Source organism: Triticum urartu, chromosome 4 (assembly GCF_003073215.2).
Source record: "Triticum urartu cultivar G1812 chromosome 4, Tu2.1, whole genome shotgun sequence".
NCBI lineage: Eukaryota > Viridiplantae > Streptophyta > Magnoliopsida > Poales > Poaceae > Triticum > Triticum urartu.
In genome coordinates, this window is record NC_053025.1 from 111,337,316 (window position 1) to 111,352,910 (window position 15,595).

The 15,595-nt window shown below is 51.6% G+C and overlaps 1 protein-coding gene across 1 annotated transcript; it reads right to left on the minus strand.

The window, feature by feature from the left end:
• Positions 1-12,031: 12,031 nt before the first annotated feature.
• On the minus strand, positions 12,032-14,096 carry LOC125553644. Its single transcript, XM_048717400.1, has 2 exons — positions 13,620-14,096; positions 12,032-12,810 (listed from the first exon to the last, which is right to left on the minus strand). The coding sequence occupies exons 1-2, from the start codon at positions 13,750-13,752 to the stop codon at positions 12,401-12,403; spliced, it is 543 nt and encodes a 180-aa protein (XP_048573357.1). The 5' UTR covers positions 13,753-14,096; the 3' UTR covers positions 12,032-12,400.
• Positions 14,097-15,595: the final 1,499 nt, after the last annotated feature.

Genomic DNA, 15,595 nt, shown 5'->3' on the forward strand with positions numbered 1-15,595 from the left:
TCCTCAACTGAAGGATGAAGAGAACGAAGTGATCACTGCACCTTTTTCTGAGAAGGAGGTGTTTGACGTGATATCCCAAATGGAAAATAATAAGGCACCTGGTCCGGATGGATTCCCAGCTAAGTTCTATAAGAAATGTTGGGGTATTATTAAAGGCGACTTGATGCCCATGTTCCAGGATCTGTTTAATGGCCACCTTCAGCTTTTTAAGCTTAACTTTGGGGCTATCATGTTGTTACCAAAGAAGGCGGGAGTGCTTCGCATTGAGCAATTCAGGCCGATATGTTTGCTCAATGTGAGCTTCAAAATTTTCACAAAGGTTGGCACAAACCGTCTGACTCAGATTGCTCATTCGGTCGTACAGCCAACCCAGACTGCCTTCATGCCAGGTCGACACATTCTCGAGGGAGTGGTCGTTCTTCATGAGACCTTACACGAAATTCACTCGAAGAAGCTCGATGGAGTGGTCTTCAAAGTGGATTTTGAAAAGGCATACGATAAAGTGAAATGTTCATTCTTACAGTAGGCCTTACGTATGAAAGGATTCGATGAGGCTTGGAGGAAGCAGGTTGAATCATTTGTACAAGGAGGTAGTGTCGGCATCAAAGTAAATGACGACATTGGTCAGTACTTCCAGACGCTAAAAGGATTGAGATAGGGAGACCCGATGTCACCGATTTTCTTTAATGTTGTGGTTGACATGTTGGCTGTTCTTGTTAATAGAGCAAAACAAGACAGTCAAGTAGGTGGTCTTATCCCACATCTGGTTGAGGGTGGGGTGTCCATTCTTCAATATGCCGATGATACCATAATTTTCATGGAACATGACCTTGTTAAAGCCAGAAACATGAAGTTACTGCTTTGCCTTTTCGAACAACTATCAGGGTTGAAGATTAATTTTAATAAAAGTGATTTGTTTTGCTTTGGACGCGCCAGAGAAGAACAAGAAACTTACAAGCAGTTGTTTGGATGTGAAATAGGTACGTTACCTTTCACGTATCTAGGGATTCCGATTCATCACCGCAAGCTCACTAATAAAGAATGGAAATGTATTGAGGATCGGTTCGAAAAGAGGCTGAGTTGCTGGAAGGGCAAACTTTTGTCTTATGAAGGAAGATTGGTGCTTATTAATTTTGTACTTACAAGTATGCCCATGTTCCTCCTCTCTTTCTTTGAAGTCTCGGTTGGGGTACGAAAAAGATTGGATTTTTATCGATCTAGATTTTTCTGGCAAATTGATGAGAACAAAAATAAGTATCGATTGGCAAAATGGGATGTAATTTGTAGACCAAAGGACCAGGGAGGCTTGGGAATTGAAAACTTGGAGGTGAAAAATAGGTGTTTACTCAGCAAATGACTGTACCGTCTATCCATAGAAAGAGATGGAGTTTGGGCTCAACTATTGCGTAACAAATATCTCTATGCCAAAACACTAGCCCAGGTTACGGCAAAAGCGTCTGACTCACCATTCTGAAAAGGGATTATGAGGACGAAAGTAGCTTTCTTCAACAGGACTAAATTTATCGTCGGGAATGGACGGGATACTCAATTTTGAGAGGATACGTGGTTAGGAGATTCGCCGCTGGCCTTGCAGTATCCATCCCTATACAACATTGCACAACAGAAAGAGGTTTCCGTTGCTACAGTGTTGGGTACTATTCCGCTTAACATACAGTTTAGGCGGTCTGTTATTGGTGATCGTTGGACTAGGTGGGTACATCTTGTGCGTAGGTTAATGGAGGTTAACCTTTCGGATGTACCAGACACTATGCAATGGAAGCTTTCCAGGTCAGGTATCTTCTCGGTTAAATCCATGTACATGGATTTGATTAATACCGGGACTATCCCGAGGACGGTACATATTTGGAAAGTTAAGGTGCCCTTGAAGATAAAAGTATTTATGTGGTTTGTGCATAAGGGTGTCATTCTTACTAAAGATAACTTAGCTAAGCGTAAGTGGGAAGGAAGTAAAAGATATTGCTTTTGTAATCAGGATGAAACAATAGAACATCTATTTATCAAATGCCCGCTTGCTAAACTGCTTTGGAGAACTATCCATGTTACATTCAACATAACTCCACCTCTCACGATATCACATTTCTTTGATAACTGGTTGGCTGGAGTGGAGCCAAAGTCCGCGGCACATATCCTAGTGGGAGCATGTGCATTACTTTGGTCTTTATGGAATTGTCGCAATGACGTTGCCTTTACAGACAAACCATTACCAACTTTTTGCAGGTCATCTTCAGAGCGTCTACTTGGATCCGTACGTGTTCATTATTCAGCCGTGCGGACCATAGGAAACATATGGATATTGGGTGCAGCCGATGGGAGATGGTTGCACGGGATACATACAACCGGTTTGGATGGCGGTCCAATAATATGATAGGCGTTTAGTCTCCTAGTCTTTTTGGCGCCGGTGATGATTTTTATTTTTGGCTGCTTGTGGATTTTCTTTGTTTAGTAAGACCTTTATTTCCTGTTGAGACTTCTGGTTGGAACCTTCGAGTTACTTATTTTTAATAAATGGTTGTGTGCATCAAGAGATGCAGAGGCCGGGGCTATGCCTCCTTTTCGAAAAAAACAAATCACGTGAAGTATCTAGTATGTACTCCCTCCGTTCCGAATTACTTGTCTTGGATTTGTCTAGATACGGATGTATCTAGACTCATTTTAGTGCTAGATACTTTCGTATCTAGACAAATCTAAGACAAGTAATTCGGAACGGAGGGAGTAGTTTCAGCCGTGCTGAAAAATATAAGCCTATGCAATACAGCATGTGTACAATAGGAGAAAAAACTACCACAAGAGAAAGTATATTGTAGCAATTTTGAATAAATATGCCCAGATAATTACATGCCTTAGATGGGTACATGGCAGAAACAACTAGAGCAACAGGATAATGCATGGAGGCATCAGAAGGCATGATATTTGCATTAGACAAAAGGACAACTTAAAAACCAGAACATGATGTTTAAGTACTGGTGCCCCATGTTTAAATTTAATTCATGCTGGAAAATCCGGAAAAATATATTCTCGGTAAAATAGGGAACACGAGATAAACAAGACTGGATGAGGTAAAATTAGAGGTTACTAAGAAAGTCTATTGTTCTGTATATAGTGGGCCATGAATCTCAATGCTAACGGTCTTCCTTTGTTAAATAAAATACACTGGCGAGTGGCTACTATTATTTTCTATATTAGGAAGACATACAAATATTAATGAATGTGGCATGAATTAAATCATGGATCATTCATTTACAAATAGGAAGGAGAAGAAAATTCCAACGGTAACATTACTTGAGGAACAAGTAATGTTAGGTTCGAATCAAATCTCATGCAGCGAAGAAGAACAACGTCTCTGGCTGGCGAGTATTTATTCGGAGCACAAAGTGATTTTTCTCTCAATTCACGTAGGATTGGGTTTAGCATCATAGAATCAAAGCTTCGAACACGATACCCCTCTTAATATTACGGTGGTCCTATGACTCCATAAAGAGAAAGAAGAACTAAATAAATGTTATGTCTTTACTTCATCTTCAACTTCTCGACTGCAGTCAATTTCTACGGACGAACACCGAACCAATTACTTTGCATCAACAATTTTTGGGGGTCACTCTCGACAACATAATCTTGGTGATAATCCTCGCTGCTACGCAGGAGATTTCTTCAAAGTTTGTGTCAAACTTCACATGACTTCAGGACCTATTATGTTGTGTGTACTAGCAAACACATCAATCCCTCACTGTTTATGACAACAATCTCCAAAACATAAGGAGGCAAATCATTGCATCGACAAACTATGATTAGTTTTGCTTTATCGTATTTGTTTCGAACTATTGAATTGTGATGAATTTGCATCGTATGATCGACCTGCATGGATCGCATGGATCTAAGGATCCACACTTGAGGTGTGTGGATGTACGGCAACCCAAATGAGAGATCGCCTGATACTGTCTCTGAACGCGCCCGCGGGCGTATTGGGGTCCGAATTTACCAAGTTCTCTGATTCTTATCCCGCAACTTCTCAAGAAATGCCTTTTCTGTAGTGACTAGCGGTAGTCAGCTTTGTATCACTGATGCATAAATCAGTATGCTGAGGAAACATTTGCACACGTTGTCTTCATTAGCTGTACAATGCACGGTGTGGCAGGCGCATATAATGACGCGCTGCCCCAGATAAAATCCAGTGGCAAACCAATCTATGGTTGAACGATTATGAGGACACGGGTATCCTCAGCCACCGGAGTTGAAGTCTTAAAGTTGATTGATGCTCGCATTTTCTGTATTTGTTTTAGGCCTATTGATGATGTGCATTCAGCGGGTGGAGATGTTCCCGTCAACTACAAAGGCATCCATAGCGGCTATCAATCTCTAGATGATATATTGACTTGATCTTTTAATGTGCTCATAGGGATAGGGTATGTATACTTTTGTGTTAAAGAAAAAAAGTCCAACGGCGGTCGATATGTTGTCGCCCATTTTTTGTAACAAATCTACTGATCCTCTGAGAATTAAAGGCTGGTCGAATCGCGATCTCAGCAATCGATCTCGCCGTTGCCACATGGAAACCTTCCAGGCCTCCGCCGCCGACCCGTCTGTCTGTAACACCCAGGAAGGGAGAGGAGAGAAGGGGATCCGGATCGGGGCGAGAGAGGGGAAGAGGTGACTTGGAGAGGAAGAAGGAGGGATGAATTGCAGAGGGAGGGTTCGGGTACAAGAGTTGTCAACATACGCATATCCTCACACAGCCACAGGCGGCCACCCTTTATCGTTACACACGCAGCCACTTGTCGGCTAGCTGGCTGGGCCCACCCACCAGCTCTAGGACACACTAATCCGCTGGTTAGGTGTGACATTCCTCCCTCCTTAAGACTGTGCGTCGTCATCTTCGTCTTCAACGTCGTCCCCAGTGTCTTCTTCCTCCCAGAGCTCCGCAGATGGAAAGCGCTGACGAAGAACGTCGTAATTCTCCCACGTCGTTGGTGCGGAGTCCCCTGCTCCCCATTGAACCTTGATCTGTACCATCGGCGTGTTCCCCAGCTTCATCATGCACCGGTCCAGGATGCGAGTGGGAGAGAGGCCGGTGGTGGAGAGGTCGGGCACCTTGGGCAGTTCGCTGAACACCGGCGTGAAGTCAGGTGTGAAGGGCTTCAATTGTGAGACATGGAAGACAGGGTGGATCTGGCTCTCTGGTGGCAAGTCGAGCTTGTACGCGAGCGAGCCAATCTTCTCGATGATCTTGTAGGGCCCGAAGAACTTGAACGCAAGCTTGGCGCACGGGCGATTGACCACTGAGCGTTGCGCGTAAGGCTGGAGCTTGAGCAGCACTTGCTCCCCTGCCTGGAAGTGGCGCTCGGTGCGGTTGCGATCCGCGTTCTTCTTGAACTGGCGCTGCGCGCGCTCCAACTGGGCGCGGATGTGCGCATTGTGCGCCACCCAGTCCATCTCCTCGCCGGTGGTTGTCGATGCCTCCCAGGATGCCATTGTGCCCAGATTTGCTTCCTTGCTGTAGAGGGCCTTGAAGGGCGTACCCTGAAGAGAAGCGTGGAATGTCGAGTTGTACCAAAACTCTGCCATGGGCAGCCAGTGGCGCCATTTGTGCCGCGAGTCATGGACCGTGCAACGGAGGTACATCTCCATGCACTGGTTCACGCGCTCACTCTGGCCGTCCGTCTGGGGGTGGTAGGCCGTCGAGTAGAGCAGTTTAGTACCAGCTCCGGCGAGCAGCTCACGTCAGAGGTGACTGGTGAAGATCTTGTCGTGGTCGGAGACGATGGAGGAGGGGATGTCGTGCAGCTTCACCATGTTGTCCCAGAATGCCTGCGCTACTTGTGTGGCGTTGAATGGGTGGCCGAGAGGGACGAAGTGCGCGAATTTGGTGAAGCGGTCGACGACCGCCATGATCGTGTCGCAGCCCTCCGAGCGCGGTAAGCCCTCGACGAAGTCCATGGTGAGATCCTCCCAAGGCACGGCCGGAATTGGCAGCGGGGCCAGGAGCCCCGGCAACTTGATGTGCTCGTGCTTGGCCTGCTGGCACACCGCGCACTGCTGCACAAACTCGTCGACGTCGCGCTTGAGGCCGCGCCAGTCGAAGTGTTTGCGCACGCGCTGGTAGGTGGTGGTGCTGCCAGAATGGCCTCCCACGGTGCTGCAGTGCAGCGTGGCGATGAGCTTGGTGCGCAGAGCGGCATTGGCACCGATCCAGAGGCGACCTTGGCGTCAGATGGTGCCACGGTAGAGCTCGTAGCCATGCTCGTCGGGCCTGTGCAGGGCGAGCTGTTGCAGCCGCTCTTGAGCGTCCGCGTCGGTGGCGTAGGAGTTGACCACCTCGTGGATCCACGGGCTGGCACGCCGAGAGCGCGGCCACCTCAAATTGCTTGCCCACGCGGGAGAGCGCGTCGGCGGCGCCATTGTCCAGCCCGCGTCTGTATTGGAAACGAAACTGGAGTCCCACCAGCTTTGCCATGGCCTTGCGCTGGAGCTCGGTTTCCAGGTGCTGCTCCCCAAGATTGCAGAGGGACTTGTGGTCTGTGACGATGTCGAAGGGGCCGCGCTGCAAGTACTGGCGCCACTTGTCAACGGCCATCATCACGGCGAGGAACTCTTTCTCGTAAGTGGAGAGCTTCTGGTTGCGCACGCCCAACGCCTTGCTGAAGTAGGCCACCGGGTGGCCATCTTGCGCCAGCACTGCGCCAACCCCCGTGTCGCAGGCGTCCATCTCGATCGTGAACGGGCGCTCGAAGTTGGGCAGCGCCAGGACTGGTGTGGTGACCATGGCGCTCTTGAGCATGTCGAATGCCGCTTGTGCCTGCTCGGTCCAGGAGAAGCCCTTCTTGGTGAGCAGCTGCGTGAGCGGCTTGGCGATGATGCCGTAGTGCGGCACGGATTTTCTGTAATAGCCAGTGAGGCCCAAAAACCCGCGCAACTCCGTGGCGTTCGTCGGCGTTGGCCACTGCTCCATGGCCTGCGTCTTCTCCTTGTCCGTGGCCACGCCCTCCTTGGATATCACATGGCCGAGGTAGTCGATGTGATCGTAGGAGAACGTGCACTTGGATTCCTTGACATACAGCTGGTGCGCCCGGAGCAGCTCGAAGACGATGCGCGAGTGCTCTAGGTGCTCCTCCATCGTCTCGCTGAAGACCAAGATGTCATCCAAGAATATGATGACGAACTTGCGGACATACTTACCGAAGATGGCGTTCATCAGACACTGAAAGGTGGCGGGTGCGTTTGTGAGGCCGAACGGCATGACCCTGAACTGGAAATGCCCATGATGTGTCTTGAACGCCGTCTTGGACTCATCTTCTTCCCGCATCCTGATCTGATGGTAGCCCGCCCGCAAGTCCAGTTTGGAAAACACCGCGGTGCCGGCCAGCTCGTCCAGCAGCTCATCGATGATGGAGAGGGGAAATTTGTTCTTGACAGTGGCATTGTTGAGGCGACGGTAGTCGACGCAGAATCGCCAGGTGCCGTCCTTCTTCTTCACGAGCAACACTGGCGCGGCGTAGGGACTGACGTTGTGCGTGATCATGCCGGAGTCCAGCATCTCCTTGACCTGACGGTCGATCTCGTCCTTCTGAAGCGGCGAGTAGCGGTACGAGCGCGTGTTCGCGAGAATCGCGCCCTCCACCAGTGTGACGGCGTGGTCGTACTGGCGATGGGGAGGGAGCCCTTGCGGTGCCGCAAACACGTCGGCGAATTCCTCTAGCAGATCTGCCAGTGGTGTTTGACTTGGGCCGTTGCAAACCTGGCGCACTGGAGGGCCGCAGGTGTCCACCATGGCCATGGCCTAGACATCGTTGCCGGCGATCATCTTGCGCAGCTCCTCCGGACTGACTGCCATGAGTGTGGTGGCCGGTTTGGTTGGAACACCATGGAGCGTGACCTCTTCGCCGTCGTGCAGAAATTTCACCCACTTGTCTTGCCAGTGGCATGTCATGGGGCTGTGCTGGGCGAGCCAGTCCATGCCCAAAATGCCATCGTACGCGCCGATCTCCAGCTCACATATGGGCGTCTCGAAGGTGTGGCCCTGCATCCACCATTTGAGGCCGGGCACAATGCGGTTGCAGTTGAGTTTGTCATCGTCGGCCACTCGCACCTCGGTCGGCGGCATTTCCTCCGTGGCGAGGCTGAGGCGATCAACGAACGCCTTGTTGACGAAATTGTGGGTGTTGCCCGAGTCGAGCAGCAGGAGCATGACTTGGTTTCCCACCAGTGCGCGCAACCTGATCGTCGTCGCCGAGTCCGTGCCGTCGAGCGCCTGCGACGAGAGAAGACAGCACTCTGGTGCGTCCGCGGCCAAGGCAGGGGGTTGCGCCATCGGGCCCGGGTCGTCGAGCAGCTGCAGGGCATGGATGGTGTCGTCCGAGAGCACCTCCCTGTGGTCTCCCACGTTGATTGTGAGCAGTTGCGCGGGTTGGGCGCAGCGATGTTCCCTGGAGTAGCGATCGCCGCACTTGAAACAGAGATTGTTCGCGCGACGGAAATCGCGTAGTTGCCGCTCCCGCGCGTACTCGTCTCCTTGGGCGCGAACCGGCGCGGCCAAGGTGCGGTGTGGCAGTGCCGCTGCGGCTGTCGTTGGTGGTGGTCGGCCCACGGGTGTGATGCGGGGTCGCGCGTGGGTCGTGCCCAACTCTTCCTCTTGGATGCGCGCGAGCACCGAGGCGCGCGTGATGCTTGAGGGTGCCTGAAGACGCACCGGGGCACGCAGGTCGTCCTTGAGGCCAAGGAGGAACTGCGTCACGAAGAACTTGGTGTTGATCGACGGATCGAGCGCGAGCAAGTGGTACATCTACTCGTCGAACGCGGCGCGGTACTCGGCGACGGTGCCTATTTGGCGGAGCTGGAGCAGCTTGTGCATCACCACCTCAAACTCGTCGGCGCCAAACTCCTCCAGGATCGCCAATGTGAAGACGTCCTATGTGATGTTGCGATGCGTCTGGCGGAACGCTTGAAGCCAGTGCGTGGCCTGGCCGTCGATGTAGAGCGCCGCGGTGGCGACCCACTGGTGGGCAGCCACCTTGTATAGTTCGAAGTAGGCGAGGCAACGATCCAGCCACAAGTATGGCGCCGTGCCGTCGAACTTGGGAAAATTGTGCTTCGGGGGCTTGTGGTACTCGTTGGTGTTGTAGCCCGTCGGAGACGCAGTCGGCGCGGTGACGAATCCGCCCTGTGGTGGCACGGGAAGGAGAGGTGGGCGGTGGTTGCCCAGACGCACGTGCGAAGACGACGGGCGTGCCGGATCTGGTACGGGGCGCGACGACGGAGGAGGAGGAGGGGCGGTGGAGGTTGCTGCTGCTGTTGCGCGGGCTGGTGAAGATGCGTGGTGACCGAGCCTGACGGAGAGGCCGATCCTTCCACCGTCTTGCGCGTGAGGTCGAGGTCTGCCTGGGTCAGATCAAGCTGCCGCGAGAGGCCGCGCATCTCCTGCGAGATCTGCGCGTTGAAGGCGGCCTGGAGCTCGATATGTTTCTCATGCGCCACCTTCTGGTCGTCGATTCTGGCGAGCAGCGTCTCCAGCATCTTGGTGATGTTGGTGTTCCCCTCGTCCATGGCGGCGAGAACTTGCCGCGTCATCACCGAGGCCTTGGAAGGAGCCGTTGTCCTGCTCGAAAGGGCGTCGAACCCCGCGACGGATTTCGTGCGGCTCGCCGGAGCAAACCACACCGGCGCGGTGGATGTTACTGACTCCCAAACAAGCAAGGAAGAAAAAATTCGGCGGAGAATGGCTCTGATTACCAACTGTAACACCCAGGAAGGGAAAGGAGAGAAGGGGGTCCGGATCGGGGCGAGAGAGGGGAAGAGATGACTTGGAGAGGAAGAAGGAGGGATGAATTGCAGAGGGAGGGTTCGGGTACAAGAGTTGTCAACATACGCATATCCTCACACAGCCACAGGCGGCCACCCTTTATCATTACGCACGCAGCCACTTGTCGGCCAGCTGGCTGGGCCCACCCGCCAGCTCTAGGACACACTAATCCGCTGGTTAGGTGTGACAATGTCGCCGCCGCCGAGTACCCTCGCTAGGTGATGTTCGATGGCGGCGTTATCTATGGCCACGGGAAAGCGGGGCCCTGCCCCAGCCCCGCTGACTCCAGGACTGTGGCGTACGCTCGCACCTCCACCGGCTACCCCGTCCACGTCTCCTTCCACCTCGCCATGCCGCTGGCGATTTCGCCCCTGAACCTCCACCACGGCCTATTGTCGGACGGGGCGCGAATCTTCCCCAGCGTCATCGCGGCCCACGGCTACTCTGTACTCTTACGTCTGCACATGGAGGACAAGCAGTACGTGAACACCGCGACCGACTACTTCGTCTACAATGCCGGCGACCCCTCCCGACCGCCGTCGTTGTCGCTTCTCCCCCCTTGTTACATGAGTGATGAGATGTGGTTCCATGGCCGCCGGGAGCAGCTGAATATGGATCGGAAAACAACAGGCATCCTGCGACGCGGCGATGGGGATTTTCAATGTTTTAAATAGCGGGCTATGGCATATAGCGGCGACCCTTAAAAATAACTATAGCTGGGCTATAGCGGGGCTATAGCGGCAAATTGTACATGAAATCATTTAGCGACAACATGTTCAAACAGCTATAACGGAGCTATAGCCGGCTATTTAAAATTATGGGATTTTGTATTGGCGGCGATCCGTCTTATCAAAATTGTTGATGATGGCGAGGCAGGGGTGGTGGTAGCCGACCTCCGCGTGCTCCGGTCCCGCGATCTGCACAGGAAGATCAAGCGCCTTCGCGTCCACCACGACGTCAACAATGGCGAGGTGACTTCTTACTGTTGTTGGGACTACTGGGAGACTGACAGGGTCATCCCCGTCGGCGACCGTTTCTTTTACTGGGTCGACCTGTACAAGGGCATCGTCTTCTCCGACATGTCACAGGAGACCCCCGAGCTGAGGTACCTGCCTCTGCCCGTGGAGCCCGTCGTCCGTCAACGCGAGGACTGGGACAGGCCCGAGTCCTCCCAGAGCGTGTCCGCCACCGACGGCGGCGCCACGGTGAAGTTCGTCCATGTCTGTCCTCGCTGCTGCTGCGGAGGCCCCGGCGCCACCGAGTGCGCGCTCTCTCGCCATGCATTCACCGTCACCACCTGGACCCTGAGGAGGACGAAGGGTCGCGACATGGGGTGGGAGAAGGACGCCGTGGTCGACTGCAGCGACCTCTGGGACCTCGACGCCTACCGGCTTCTCCCTCGCCTGCCGATGGATTTCCCCGTCGTGAGCATCGAAGATCCCGACGTAGTCTGCTTTCTGGTGTCCGAGCACGATCACCTCCACCACGACGGCGATAAGACAACATGGGTGGCCATGGTCGACACGAGAAGGAAGACGCTGCTCAGAACTACCATCCTCTCCAAGGACAAACACTATCAGGGGAATGCTTTCCTTCCCAGCCAGGTCTCGGGCTACCTCAACACTTCGCCGGGCAGCGGCAACCGTAAGCTGCCGGCAAGCGAAAGCCGGTGCGCCAACGACACTGTCGACATGCCACCGGCGGCGACAAAGTGTGTGGCCTCTCCTGATCAGGATGTCTTGACGGCGCTGCTTGAGATACCCGGGTTGACTCACGATGAGATGTTGAGAGCCTACGGCGTTCTTGCCTCGGACGATCGGCGCAGGTACCAATCTCTCGTGGCACTCCCGATTGATATGAGGAAGGACTACTGCTGCATGTTGGTGGATATTGGGGCGAACAAGCAGGTTAAACTCCAGTGATGACATGGTTATTTTGTCTGTGTCGGCGTCCTATCATTACCAAAAAAAGCTTTCGCCCTGCTTTATATATAAAACAGCCCTGTCCTATCATTTCTCCAGAGTCCAAAATTGTTCAGAGTACTCGGTTTTAATTTAATGCAAAAATTTGTAATGCAGTACTCCAGCTTCAGTTTAATCATCCTCCTGTAGTTTTTGTTGGTGCAGGAAAATTTGAAACAGTTTAATCAGCAATACTCAGTTTCAGTTTAATCATCTTCCTGTAATTTGAAACAGTTTAATCAGCAGCAGGAAAATATACTGATGTTTCAGTTTAATCATCATCAAGAATTTTAAAGTGATGGAACATGGAAGCAATGGAGTACTCAGTTTTGTTGGTGCCAAAACTTATGTAGTTTTGATATGCTGTTAGTAAAATTAGGAAAACTGACTACTCCTACAGTTCTAAGCACTGACTCCAGTTTCAGTTTTGTTGACTACAGAATTTGTGTTGCACAGTTTCTTGGCTGTTCGAGTAAAATTTTACTCCTTGTTTTGGTTTGGACTATCTCATACTCCCTCCGTCCCGAAATTCTCGTCGCGCGCGCAGTACAATCGTGTTTTTGCTAAAACGCCATTGTGCTTTCAGAGCTCTGACAAACAAGCCCCCGTCTCCTTCTTCCACCTCCGCCTATCGCCCGGCGTCGCCACGGCCAGCCCCCATCGCCCGCGCGTCGCCACGGCCAGCCGCCCGTTGCCTGAGACGGTCCTGCGTCGCCAAAGAGCCCGCCCAGGACGTCGCCCACGAACAGGCCCTGCGCCGCCCACCACGAGCAGGACCTCCGCGGCCCACCCACGAGCGGTACCTCCGCCACCGATTTCGCCGCCCACCGCCGGCGCGCTGGTCGCCGCGATGGTCCACTTCGGTCCCGATTCCGTTTCCCACCGCTGACGCGCAGGTCCACTTCGGCCGCCGCGTGATGGTGGTGATGGGCGACGCCGACACCCTCCGATCCCCGCCCCCATCTCTGCTGTTAGCTGGTGGCTGCCCCCGCCTTCGATCCCCGCCCCCATCGCTGCTTCTACGAGCTGGTACTGGTCCTGAAAATTTGAAATTTTTTTAGTTCAATCAATTTCAGTTCCAAGATAGGTTCAGTTCAATCAACTTCATTGTAGCAGCATGTTGTGCGTAAATTTGTGCAGAAACTCAGAACCGACTTTTGGAAGTGCTCAGTCAAATTCAGTTAACAGAGAACAGCTCCTAAGTTTGGAAAGTGTTCAGTCAAATTCAGTTAACAGTGTACAGCCCCAAGTTTGTGCAGCCCCAAGTATGTGCAGCACCAAAATTGCAGACAAGTTTGTGCAACTGTTGATACAAAAATTCAGTCAAATTCAGTTAACTGTTGGTACAAACTCAGCCAAATTTGTGCAGCAAGTTTTTTCTTTACAAGCATTAGTTTACTGTTGGTACAAAAGTGCTCAGTTAACTGAATTTACCAAGTGTTAAATGTGTTAACTGAATTTACAAAAGAGCAAATGGGACTTGAAGAGTACTTGCACTTAGTTTTGCAGGGCTCGTATTATTAGGCCAAGATGTGTATCAGCTAGATGTACTGTAACTAGAATTTGTCTGCAGTTTTTGGAAACAATCGAACAGTATTTTGAATGAATTTGAATTCTTAGTAGAGCTCTGCCCCTGTATTTTTGAAGGAATTTGAATCAAACCAAGTGGACTGTATTTTCCACTTGTATCTTCCACACTCAATGAACAGCAAACTTGAGGAACAGGATCAGATTCAGATAAAGCACAATGAACACACAATAAATCTGTAATCAGAATATCAGATTCAGATAGAGGAACAGGACATTCAGATAAAGGGCGGGGAGAGATTCAGATAGAGGAAGCATACCTTGTGAGCGCCGGGGCATGGAGGGTGTGGTAGTAGTCGATGACTCAGTCGTGTCCCTCGTCTTGCTGCTACTCTCCTCCCTGTCCAGGTCACCCGTGCTGCTCCAGGACATCGCCGTCGTCGTACTCCTCATTTGAGCTCGCAAAGGGGAGCTTTTAGCAGCAAGGTGGTCGGGATCCGGCGCGTCCGACCTCGCCGACGACGTATACAGCCTCGCTGACGCCGTATCCGGTGACTCATCGGCTTATTGGATCGAAAGGAGAGCCTTTTAGGTGGCGAGATGGAGCACAGCGCAAGGCGGCGGATACCCGAAGCATAGCACGGCGGCGGCGAGCCAGAGCATAGCGCGGCGGCGGCGACATGAAGCAGAGCGCGGAGGCAGCGGCCCGAAGCAGAGCGTGGCGGCGGCGAGCCGGAGCAAAGCGGCGGGGGCGAGAGCCAGCGAGCGACAGAGAGGATGGACTGCGGGTTGCGTCCCAAAACGGAGTAAATTGCTGAAAACTACCACATTTGTGGCAAGGATACTGTAAAATCACCACTTCTGTCAAAAATTTCAAAAAACCACCACTTCCTCAGCAAGTGAGTAACAAAAACCACTAAACGTGTTGTGAGCCACGACTAACTGAGAATCTGACTTATCGGGCCCACCTGTCGGAGCCACGTGGCAAAGGGCAAACAGCAAAGCGGAAACGGCCGTTAGGACCCCGCTAGTTAAGCCCAGCGCGCGCACGTTAGGGCATTCCTCCCCAACCGCTCTCTTCTCTGCTCTGCTCCTTCCTTTCTCGCGTCGCACCTCCCGCCGCCGCGGTCGCGAGCAGCTTCGCACCGCTGACGGGAGGGGAGACATGGTTTCTTGGTCTGAGCCTTCCGACTGTTCCGACTCTTCCTCTGACGATGTGAGCCAGGTAAGATTCTGCTCTTGTGCATCTAGGGTTAGGGTTAGGGAGAAAGGGGAATTTCTTCCCGATAGCAATTGACTTCATTTTCCCTCTGCCTAGGTACCTGCCAAAATGGAGTGCACGGAATGGAGCGGCATTGCTTTGAATCATCCTGCACGTTGTGAGCATCGTGCGCCCTGTGAGAAGTTTGTTGCCTTTGAATGGACTGACAGTGGCAGGAGGTTCCTGGGGTGTGGGGAAAAGGTGATTTTCTGACCAGTTCAATTACTTCTTGAAGTGTTGAAGTGATTTTGTGAAACATGTGAATTCATTATTGATAGAATTGGTCTGAAATATGTGAATCCACTGAAGTGCTGAGTTGACTGACACAATAAGTTTGAAATTAGGCAGTAAAGTATATATCTCTGGCCATAAATCTTGATACAATAGCAGTAGGCAGTGGAGTACTTTTGTACATTAAGTCTGAGATTAGGCAGTTTCCAATTTCTTATGGTTGTGGCCATTCTATTTTTAAATCATTTTAGCTCTATATTTGCTATCCAGGAGTAGGCAATGCAGTACTAGAAACATGGATAATTAATGGATTGTTGTTTTTTATTTTTATCACTAATGTTTTTAGAAATTGGTTTAATTATATTTCCTTTGTTCATACATTCATAGGATGTACCCAAGTGCAACTTTGTGGACTGGATTGACCCAGAGTGGCCAGTCCAATTGAAGCAAGCTTTAAATACCATCTGGACTATGCATGAGGAGGAGTTGACCAATAGGTTGAGGCAGAATGTTGTTAATGTTGAAGAAGTAGTGAAGGTAATGGAAGAGAAGAGGAAGATGGAAAATGACCTGAGGTTTTTTAAAGTTGACTTTGCCAAAATGGTGGCTGACAAGGAGGATGCAATTACCCAATTAGGCAATGCAAGGTTGGTTATTAATGACCTAAAGGAACAGATCGAGAGAAAGAACTTGGCTGACAAATCAGACACTAACATTCATCAAGTGCTGAGGGCCAAAGCAGAGGAAGAGAGAGACCAAGAGAAGGAAGAGAAGGTGAAGCTTGTGCAGGAGATGGACAAGATC

Bases quoted from the DNA above. Each gene is read 5' to 3' on its own strand.
- LOC125553644 (XM_048717400.1), bottom strand. From the start codon at position 13,752: ATGAGGAGTACGACGACGGCGATGTCCTGGAGCAGCACGGGTGACCTG. The intron at 12,811-13,619 runs GTATGCTTCCTC...TCAAATTTTCAG, and splicing joins CATGCCCCGGCGCTCACAAG to GACCAGTACCAGCTCGTAGA.